This window comes from Nesoenas mayeri, assembly GCF_963082525.1.
Source record: "Nesoenas mayeri genome assembly, chromosome: 3".
Classification (NCBI taxonomy): Eukaryota; Metazoa; Chordata; class Aves; order Columbiformes; family Columbidae; genus Nesoenas; species Nesoenas mayeri.
The window spans coordinates 113,065,059-113,076,197 of NC_137544.1; the positions used below are offsets into that span (position 1 = coordinate 113,065,059).

Sequence of the window (11,139 nt, forward strand, 5' to 3'; positions counted from 1 at the left end):
TTGGTTTCGTTTTTGGAGTCTCGCTGCCAAACTATCCAAATCCGTCATTGTCCAAGATACCTTTGGGCCACGCTTCCTCTTTGAGTACATTTGATTATTTTGGCATTAGAGGTAAATATCTGGCACGAATGTGTTCAGGTCCTGCTCTTAGAAAGGCGTACGGGCGTAATTTAACACACTGTGATTTCAGTGTGACAATTCCAGCCATAAAATCCAGCTCCTATACAGGTCTTTGCATTGACGTCAGCAGCAGCAGCAGCTGGAGCCGGGGCTCCTCGTGTCTTGAGATTTCGGATCGCTAACTTCATTTCCAAGCTTGCAGGAGGAAATCAAGCCAAAACTAAGCAAGCTTGTTAGCCCGACCACTAAATTTGAGCAGTAGATGTTTTTAATCTTCCAGTACTTAGAAGGGGCCTATAAGAAAGATGATGGGGACAGACCTTTTAGCTGGGCCTGTTACGACAGGACAAGGAGTGATGGTTTTAAACTAAAGGAGGGGAGATTCGGGCCAGACATGAGGAAGAAATTTTTTCCAATGAGGGTGGTGAAACACTGTCCCAGGTTGCCCAGAGAGGTGGTGGATGCCCCATCCCTGGAGACATCCCAGGCCAGGCTGGACAGGGCTCTGAGCAACCTGATCTGGTGAAGATGTCCCTGCTCATGGCAGGGGTTGGACTGGGTGAGCTTTGAAGGTCCTTCCAACCCAAACCATTCTATGATTCTGTGATTCTATGATTCTGTGATTCTATGATTCCTTCTTTTTAGAGCCAGGATCAATAGCTGTTTCATGCAGTCCATGGGTGGGGGGGTTGTGTCTTGATGCCCTGAAGAAGAGGTGACCCATTTGGCTGTCGCTAAAGAGCAAAATGTTCTGCACTTTTGCAGTAAGTCAAGGAACACCCTATAACCCCGACGGGCAGCCGATGGGAGGTTTCGTGATGGACGGCCAGCAGCACATGGGCATCCGAGCGCCAGGTAAGCCCCACCGATGAGTGACCCTGGTTGCGCCACTGCAGGAAACCTCACCTCTTGCCCTCTGCCGTCGCCTCAGCTGCCTGCCTTGCCTCGCCTGTCCTCTGCCCGCCTTCAGCAGTGCCCAGGAGAACCAGGCGTCTTCTCGCTCGAGTGGTCCTGGACTCTCTGCTGTGCTTGTGTTTTGGAAAGGGGCTTTTGGCACTATCTGTTGACTTTGCTCATTCTCTGGCATCTTCTTGGATTTTTATCTCCCTCTAGGACCTATGAGTGGAATGGGCATGAATATGGGCATGGAGGGGCAGTGGCACTACATGTAACCTTCACCTAGGTAACCAATGGCAAAGCCAGGGGGAAGTAAGTACAAACGGGGTCTTTGTTCTCACTTTGTCCCAGGGATATTTGTCTCCTTGCATTTCCCTATGTTCTCCCTGCCCATAGCCTCATGCTTGTTCCTTCCTTTCCATCCATCCATCCTACGCCTGGGCTCCTTCGGGTTTCTCTCTCTCCGGTTCAGCTCAAGCTTTCCAAGCTCCCAAACCCCCTGTGCGTGCGCGCGCCGTACATTGACGCCGCCGTACATCGACGCCGCCATACATTGATGCTATTATCCATCCCCGAGCACATGACAAAACAAGAAGCAGCCGGGGAGGTGGGGGAGCCCGTCGTCTTGGCAACAGACTGATTTGCAAAATGTAAGCGGTCTGCAGCAGCACAGGGAGAGGAAAGAGCATGTCCCCAAAGTGTCATAAATCTGTCTAACCGCAGTTGATGCATGAGTTACATTTCTCCCGCTAACCTGCAAGACACCAAAAAAGCCAAACAGAGACTTCTCATAGGTAAAAAAAAATAAACAAGTAAACGGCAGCTTCACTTAGTTGCGTTTTGGAAGGCGGTGAATGAAACTTTGATTTTTTGTTAATGTTTTTTTTTTTTTCCAAGTTTATTTCTCTTTGTCTGTCCATCATAATGGGATTACGTGTGGCAAAGGAAAAAGAGAGAATACAAAATAGAGGTGTGCGCAGCAGGCTATGGAGCTTAGCCCAGGCTAATTGACTATATCCAAATTAAGTATGCCATCACTTGCAGTGTGACAAATGGATTTGACTTATTCAGTATACAAAAATAGAGATCATTAATGCAATCTTCAGTGGCAGGCCTCGCGAAGAAAGCCTAGAAAAACTGTCCCAGTTTTTTTTTTCTTCTCCCTCTTGTCTTTTTGTAAGGGAAATGCATTATACACATTTTTATTTTTTTGGTTTGTTTTTTTAAAGAGTAAAGCAGTTTGAAACGTATTGAGGCACCGGTACCATGTTTAAATGGTGCCTGATTCTGCTCCTGTTGGTCTCTTTCTGGAGTTAAAGGCAGTTATTTTGGCATCTTTTTTGTGCCCCCAGCCTAAATTAATGTAGGGTTTGAAGTTACCCAGGCCAAGTGTATTTCGTAGTCGTCTTCTCTGGGCACAAGTCAAAACTAAGTTTTAACAATTAGCTGTGAAAACATTCCTCTGAGCTTGGGAATGCAACAGCCTTATTACCTCATCATGGAAATTTCTAGCTTAGTTAATTTAAATATTGTTTCTTAGTTTCTGGGTCAATTAAATTTAAATGATGTATTTTATGCTTCGTGACCAATTAAATTAATAGGTTATTACAAAAAATATTATCATCTTTTTTGATTAAAGAGCTGTGAGTACAGTATATTTTATAAGCAATTTTCATTAGTTCAAAACTGTTCCTTTAGGCTAGATTAAGCAGCTATTCATTGCTAGAGCCTTGAGACCTGATTCCAAGGTGTTCGGCGCATTCACAGTGCACTCTTACTTAGAACTAAAGCCAATTGAACCTACTTAGCAATAGCGTATGCCTTTCACCCTTGATGATTATGGAGCTTATAGCTCTCCGAAACAATACACCTGTCAGTTCCCATCAGCTACAGCAATCCAAGCAGAAGGCAGAGGCCCACGGAAAGCAGGAGGTTTTATTGTTTTAGGTCCAATTTTTTTCTTATTGTTCTCCCAAACCCACTCAAAGGTTGACTGAGTTGCGCGTCTGATTTTTTTGGACAGAAGTGAGCAGGGGGAGAGAATTAATTGATAATTGTTATTGATTATATATATTTTTTTATGTGTTTAAAAATACAGGTTTGATTTAACAGTTGTCCTTAGTAATCCTATCAATTTCGGCTTCATATGAGGCCTTTGTTCAGCGATGTATGTGCTTGCTGTATAGTGGCTGTTTGAATAGCACAAATACTTGGGACAGATTCCAAGCGATTGGGCTCAAGAGCTAAATAAATGTTGATAAACCTTGACGCAGATTTAACCCATCTCTCCTGCCAGGCCCCTCATTAACCACTATGGATCCCCAGCACATTTTTACAAGCTGGGAGACAGAGGCGAATAGCTGGAGCCAGGCCACGGGGGATGGAGCCCACCTGAGAGCCATTGCAGGGCTTCCCCAGCTTGGTGCCACCACCCCGTGTGACTGTAGTCGTCATCGGGCTGGCTCTGCCTCCAGCACGCTTCCAGATTGAAAACATCTCCATCACATATGTTCCTCACCATAAAAGCAGAAAGTGGTTTTATCTCCCAAAGCTCTGTATTTGGATGGGGGAGGATGCTCTTGGGTTCGTTTGGAGTTTTTTTGACCTGGGAATCATCCCTGTTGCCGTCGTTGTGAGTCCAGGCGTGGGCTTGGATCCCACAACGGCAAACGCACTCACGCGCCCGTGAGTCCATGGTCACCTTTGGCTCGAGCTCATCCTTCCCGTGCCCACACCGAGGAGCTTCGCGACCCTGTGTTGGTAGCTGGTCTCACCACTCACCACCGCCTCTTTCTCTCCGCAGGGCTGCAAAGTATGCCAGGGGATTATGTGTCTCGGGGTAGTCCAATGGGTATGAATATGGGACAGCCAAGCTATACCCCACCCCAGATGCCCCCCCATCCTGCTCAGCTGCGTCATGGCCCCCCCATGCATACCTACATTCCTGGACACCCTCACCACCCAGCGATGATGATGCATGGAGGACCACCCCACCCTGGAATGCCCATGTCAGCATCAAGCCCCACAATGCTTCATACCGGCGAGCCGGCAGTGAGCGGACAAGTGATGGACATTCATGCTCAGTAGCTTAAGGGAAATACGCACTGTCTGCAGCGACGGTAGATTTCAAACATTGTCTTTCTGCAATGACTATGGAGTTCTTGGCGTCAACTTTGGACCAAGGGACGTTCCGATTCTTCACAGGGACCCTGAAAAGCAGGAGAACACCAACCGAAGTCAGCTTCTGGGGACATGCTAAATACCTATATAAGACATTAAGAGAACAAAGAGTGAAATATTGTAAAATGCTATTATACTGTTATCCATATTACGTTGTTTCTTATAGATTTTTTAAAAAAAATGTGAAATTTTTCCACACTATGTGTGTTGTTTCCATAGCTCTTCACTTCCTCCAGAAGCCTCCTTACATTTAAAAAAGAAGCCTTACACTTACCCTGCAAATGACAGAAAGGGCTTATTTGCAGGATTTTTAGAGCATTAAAATAACTATGTCAGGCAGAAGAATCTTTCTTCTATCCTAGGATTTCAGCCATGCACACTCTCTCTCTCCTCTCTCCTCCTCTCTCTGTCTTTCTTCCCTTTCTCTCCCTTTCTCCCCGTCTCTCTCCCTCTCTCTCTTTCTAGCCTGGGGCGTGAATTTGCATGTCTAATTCATTTACTCACCATATTTGAATTGGCCTGAACAGATGTAAATCGGGAAGGATGGGAAAAACTGCAGTCATCAACAATGATTAATCAGCTGTTGCAGGCAGTGTCTTAAGGAGACTGGTAGGAGGAAGCATGGAAACGGAAAGGCAGTGTATTTGAAGCCTAATTGTCACATCAGAGCATCCTTGTCCCCATGCAGCAACCACCACCTTGTACATCACTTCCTGTTTTATGCAGCTCGAAACATGGACTGAAGATTTATTTTTAATATGTTGACTTTCTTTCTGGGCAAGACATCGGTCATGTGTGCATTTTTTTTTCCATAGTCCCATCATGGAACATTTATGTATACATTGTAAATAAATTTTGTGCAAAAAGGACTGGAAAAATGATCTGTATTATTGCAATTTTTTGTAAAAGTAGCAGTTTGGTATGAGTTGGCATGCATACAGATTTACTAAGTGGGATAAGCTAATTATACTTTTGTTGTGGTTAAACAAATGCTTGTTGATAGCCTTTTTCTATCAAGAAACCAAGGAGCTAATTATTATTAATAATAATCATTGCACACTGAGTCTTAGAGTTTCTGATTGAAACAGTTTGGATTGTATAATAACTCAAAGCCCAGTTGTAGTAGTTTGAGTGCAGTAATGAAATCTGAATCTAAAATAAAAACAAATTATTTTTTGTCATGGTGACTCCATTGCTTGCAAAATTTGTTTCATGTCCCCCTTCAGTATTTGTAGCCATTCCATCCCAAATTGGGAGCCGAGCAGCTACAAAATTCATCTAGCTCCAAAAATGTGCCTATCATTTGCTATTTAAATATCAGCTTCATATTTAAAGAATGTGAAAGTAATGCTGTGCTGCATTAAGAAACTTCCTTGGAGCTTTCACTGTAAATTGTCAGGATGGGAACTGTTGCCTATTAATAAATGTAATATCACAGGGCATTATCAGACAAATTTGTAAATAATATTACCCCCTCCCACTAAATTACACTGACAAATTTCTTTCTGGAGCTGAACACGCTAAAGAAGGGGGAAAATAAAACTGAGAAAACATTGCCCAGGCAATGCATATTTGTAAGTAAATGACGTGTTGTTGCGAGGGGCTGCGGGACCTCTGTGAGCAGAGGCTGGTGCAGGCCATCCCCTCCTCATTAACCAATTTCCTCGCACAGCTGTACTTTCTGTGCCACAGCCAGCGAGTTAAATAGCACCAAACAGCCTGGGTAGGCTGCGATACCTTCTCGTTTTCTTTCAATAATATCGCAGATATATATATTAAAAAGTTTCCTGGCAGTAGGAAAATTACACAAATATCTTAATTAAGGCAAAATCATGCAGCAGCCCCCCCCACCCCCTCCCAAGCCAGCCGGCACCCCCTGGCGGGCCCGTGTCCAGGGGATGCTGCAGGGTCAGCTGCCCCGACTCGGGCTCCGGGTTCCCCCCCGGGGGTCCCCCATTGAGTGTCCGCCCCATCGAGTGTCCGCCCCCGGCTGCGATGGGGCTGGACAAGAGGCGGGGGCCGGGCAGGGCTGGGCAGGAGCGCAGGCAGGGCTAGGACAGGGTGCAGGCAGGATGCAGGCAGGGCTGGGCAGGATGCGAGCTGGGCAGGGCTGGCGACAGGCAGCGCAGACCTTTCGGAATTAAGCGAGCCACCAAAGTGGGGTCTTCCCCCTCTCTCCCCGCAGCTTGGATCTCCACCCTCCCCCTTATTTTTTTTAACTCTTGAGGGTTTTTGTTTGGTTGGTTTTTAATTTAGAGGGTCGCTGTACCGCCAAACTGGCTGCATCTGCCGGCTCCCGCTTTGTGAGCCCGGAATAATGACACTTTTCTGCCAAAACGTGAATGAACGGGGGTCGCTTTTTTTGCTTTTTGGGGTTTTGTTTTGTGGTGTTTTGTTTTGGGTTTTTTTTTTTAATGTTTCTTGAAAGACAAAAACAAACCGCCTTCTCGCATGCGAGGGCACACGCGTCTTCCTCTTCGCAGCCGCAGAGAAGTGGGGCACAGACCTTCCTCCATCGGACCTTTTTTTTTGGAGGAGGGGGCAGATTTTAAATTAAACCCACTATTATATCCCAAGACATTTAATCAGCTGTAATTATAACACATTCAAAATGAAGAATATGCCTTGACAGTATTTTTATTGTTATTGTTCATCGCATGATGTTAGACAGCTTCAGAGGCACAGGAAAGAGAAGTAAACGGGTTACAAATAGGGAATTATCCCTCGTTTAGCATTAAAATTCATTTAGATAAAATTGCCACAAACATTTAAATGGGGAGATTAGTTCCCCCTCACGCCTTATTGCACTCTCTCAATGGCTCCGTTAAGAACATTTTACACGTTGGAAATTCCGCCTTTTCGGGCCGCTCGCTGTTTCCTAGCTACCCTCCTTTCACCGCACCGGGGGAGGCCGCCGGGGGGGCTCAGGAGGGGCCGCCCGGCTGCGCCTCAGCGCTTCGCCCGGGCCCCGGGGGCTGCGCGCCCCGCCAGAGTGTGCGCGGCGCTGCGCGGCGCTGCGCGGGGGGCGGACGGCGGAGTTTGGGAGCGGGCGAAGTGGGGGGGAGCGGTTCGCCGCCCCGCTGTCCTGCCGCTGCCCGCTGCGGAGGAGCAGGAGCAGGAGGAGAAGAAGGAGGAGGAGGAGGAAAGCCGGCTTCGACTGCCATCTCTTGGGGGCTCGGGAGAGTGCCGCGGGGGGCGGGGTGGGGGGCTCCGCGGCCGCCCGCGCAGTGCCCGCGGACATTGCGCGCCGACGGCCCCAAGTTTGTGCAGCCACCGCCGAGGGTCTGTTCTCCCCGCTCTCTCTTTTCGAGCATTCCCAATTTCCCAGGTCCCCCCTTTCGTGCTCCACTCCCGGGCGCTGCGTCCCGCGGAGCCGGGTGCGCGAGTGACGCGCAAAGCGGGCGCAACGCTTTGTTCCCCCCCATCGCCTGGAGGGGACAAGGGAACAGACCCGTCTGCGCGGTATTTGCGCGCATCGCTGCACGGGGCCTGCCCTGCGTCTGGTGGGAAAATCCGCACCCCACGAGGTTGTGTTTTGTTTGTTTCGTTTCGTTTTTTGGAGGGGGGCTGTAGGAGGAGGCAGCAAATCCCAGCCAGGCTCAGCGGGGTGGACCCAGCCCCTCGCCAGGCAGCAGGGCTTGCGTGGGGGTTTCCAGCCCCACGGGCCCGGACGTGCTTTCCCCAGCCACAGGTACTTTTGGACTCAGAAACGGCACCTTTCGGAGACGCGGTGTTCCGTGCTTTGGTGTGGAAAGCCCCTCACTCCGCGCGTCCTGAACCCGCGTGGAAAACTGCAGGGTGTTTACTCCCTCCCCTGACCTTGCTGTGTTGCTCGGGATGATAAAAATATATAAATATAAAAAAGCAAAGCAACGTTTTCGGAGCGCCGGGAGGAGGAGAAGGAGGCTGTCCCCGGTCACGATCACGCGTGGGGCGGGGCAGCTCCGGCTGCCGCCGAGGTGCCGCCTGGAGGTGGCTGCTCAGCTCCGGGCCGGGCCGCTGCTTTTGTGTGTGACAGCCAGCAAACCTTCCCCGTCCCTTCAATCCGTGTGGAAATAACTGCGTGCCTGTGTGGCAGCTGCTTCTGAAGCTCCAACTAACTCTTTTGGAAGAGCAGAGGGAAAAGAGTGAAAGGCGAAAGAAAGACTGTTCATTTTTTTTCCTTTGGTGCCATTTTGGATGTCATCTGTTACCTTGGTGACTGTGCTCAGCCCCCAAAGCCCCTGGATTGTTAGGGGAAAAAAAAAAATAAAAAAAAGCATGCTATTTCTGCACCGTCATTTATCACTGTCACCGCATAATGATTCCCCTCGCAGCTCCTTATTGATGTTTGTAATTGCATTATCTCATAAAGGGAGGGGGTGGCGGGCCGGGATGATCAATGGAGCCGCGCCGTGCATGCCGGGGTCAGGGGCTGCGGGAGGCGGCGGGGGCCCCCCCCCAGATCCCCCCACTCCGGTCCCCGCCTGGCAGACAACAAGTCCCGGACACCGCCCGGAGCGCGGCCCCGGCAGCCGGCGTGCAGGGCAAGGGCATCTCCCAGGCGGGGTCGTCCTCCTGGGACACCCCAATTTGGACGAAGGGGGTGGGGGCGGAGAAAAAAAAATTAAGGTCCACCGAGGGAATAATGAAAGTGGTTTTAATATTATTTGGGTGGGAAAAAAGGCACTCGGTAAATTCTCCCGCCTCCATCCCGAAGCGTTTGGCCGGGTACCTGCTTGGAGGGCGGCGGTGCGGGGGAGGTGGGCTGCGCTGGGGCTCCGCGGCCCCTCCGCGGGGGCCTGTTCCCCGGCAGCATCCCCGCGGAGCTCGGCCGCGGAGGATGCGCGGGGCCCCGCGGCGCGGAGCGGCGGCCGCCCGGGGAAAGGCCCGGAGGCGGGGAGCGCAGCGCAGGGACACGGTGGCAGGTCCGGGGGGGGCAGGACGAGGACGGGCCCCCTCGGCAGGGAGGAGGAGGGGGCAGAAACGAGGCTCGTTTCCCGCATTTAGTTGTTTTTTACCGGTTTCTTCTCACCGCGGCGAAGCGGCGCCGAGCGCACTATAGAGAGGGCAGCGCTGCTAAAAAACCCCAAACCTGCGCAGCCAAGGGGGGCTTGTACCCCTCTCCCTTCTCTTTCTCCCTGCTTTATAAAGATTCCCAACGAAGTAAAGATTAACTCCTTTCCCCTCCTCCTCGCCGCACAAAATGAATTCCGTGTGCTGTGCCCAAAAGTTAAAAGAATTATTTCCCGTCCACTTTCCCAGAGGGTGAGCTAGTGCACCCCTAAACCAGGGACTTTGTGCACCCAAAGCCGAGCCTGTGTGAGCCAGGGCAGAAAGACGCTGAGTTTGCCACGGCCATCCCAGGCAGCCCCGCAGCCTCCCTTTAACACGCAGCGCTAAACCGAGGGGAGCCAGCAAATCCTCCCCAGGTCCTTCCCCGCACTGATCAGCTCTCCCCCCAGGTTTCCCCCGCCTCAACCTTCCCTTTGGAAATTTAGCAACGCGTTAGTTTGGAAGTAATACACTTAGAGCCTAAGTGATACTGTTCTTTCACCTATATAAATATATTTTAGAAAGATCTTTCTGTATTTCCTCCAGGAACGAGGGTTGACGCTACCGTTAGCCCTGTAAAGAAACGCCGGTTGTCTGCTTTTACATAAACATTCGCTTTTCCAAATAAACTTTATAAGGATTTCAATTGGAAAGTAAAGCAGTCGGCACTGCGAAGCAGTGGGGCAAAGATGTTGCACTTGAAATTTAAAATGTGAACTAATCCAACTTAGCTGTTTTTTCCCCTTTTCTGGGCTGATAGTTTGCAATCTGGAATTCCATACTTAAAAAAAATATAATATTTAGTGCCATAGCCCACGGTTAAAATAGTGAAAAATTAGTCTCGTTTCAGAAATTATTTATTTATAGAACGAACATGATTAAAACATAAAAAACACACAAACTGCAGCTGCAACAAAAAAACCCCGCCGTGATTTACGATTATTAAATCTTTGATTGCCATGTTAATGTTTCTTTTTCTACCTTTCATTTGCATTTTAATCTATCGAATCTTTACAATTTTGCTGCCTCCTACTCGAATGATTGATTACACATCTGAAAGAGAGAAAAAAAATACTAAGCTTTCTAGGCGAGCTTCTATTTTTCCTCCCCCCTTCCCTTTGCTGGTTAGCTTTCTGAAACCTTCCTCAACAATGTTAATGCAAGCAGGACAAATTAATTATGCTCTTTTAAATGTCAAAGGTATAAATAAAAATGTCCCCCCCTCCTTTCCTTTCCTTTACCCCTCGCCCCAAATGGGAATATTTTTCCAAGCCGCTTGTTTTAAAAGCTAGAAGGAATCACCCTGGTAAAATACAATTAAAAGAAACATACGCGCACCATCCTGACTGTAAATAAGTATTATTGCGTGGACATTTACCCATGGAATAGCGGGGAAATTAAAAAAAAAATATAATAAAAAAGAAAATAAAACAGAGAAGCAGGGAGCGGAGGTGAGGGCTCCTGGCGCAGACGCAGCGCTTCCTTTCGCCGCTGAGCCTCAGCTTTGGGGCAGATTCTCCCTCCACCCCAAAATAAGAGGGGTGGTCAGGCAGCAGCCTCCGAGCAGAAAGGAACACCTCCGTGGGGTTCCCCCTTCCCCCGCACGCCACGGGCCAAGGTGGGGGTTAGGAAGTCGGGGAATGGTGTATTAGCGGAGGGGAGGGGGTGATCCCCGAAAGGGCCCAGGTCTCACCTGCCGGGGATGCGCCCCAAGGGGCAGGGGGTGCTCAGGCGGGGGTGCCCACAGGGGGACACCCACCCAGGGGCTGCCAACGGGGAAGACCTACCCGGGGGGTACCCACAGTGGAGACGCTGACTGGAGGACATCCATAAGGGGACACCTATCCAGGGGATATTCCCTCTGAGGGGAAGCCCACGAAGGGACACCCACCCAGGGGATGCCCACGC

At 49.5% G+C, this 11,139-nt stretch overlaps 1 protein-coding gene across 2 annotated transcripts in view; it reads left to right on the forward strand.

The window, feature by feature from the left end:
• MEIS1 (Meis homeobox 1) overlaps positions 1 to 4,104 on the forward strand; it is a gene marked incomplete at its 3' end in the record, with an annotated part of 108,238 nt that extends 104,134 nt beyond the window's left edge. The window contains exons 10-12 of one of the 2 annotated variants that reach the window (XM_080343091.1): positions 886 to 975; positions 1,234 to 1,329; positions 3,821 to 3,857. In XM_080343091.1, coding sequence (XP_080199217.1) covers positions 886 to 975; positions 1,234 to 1,292 — 149 coding nt within the window. Of the gene's footprint in view, positions 1 to 885; positions 976 to 1,233; positions 1,330 to 3,820 lie in introns of both variants that reach the window. The other variant, XM_080343090.1, reaches the window with a different exon arrangement.
• Between the last annotated feature and the right edge of the window lie 7,035 nt (positions 4,105 to 11,139).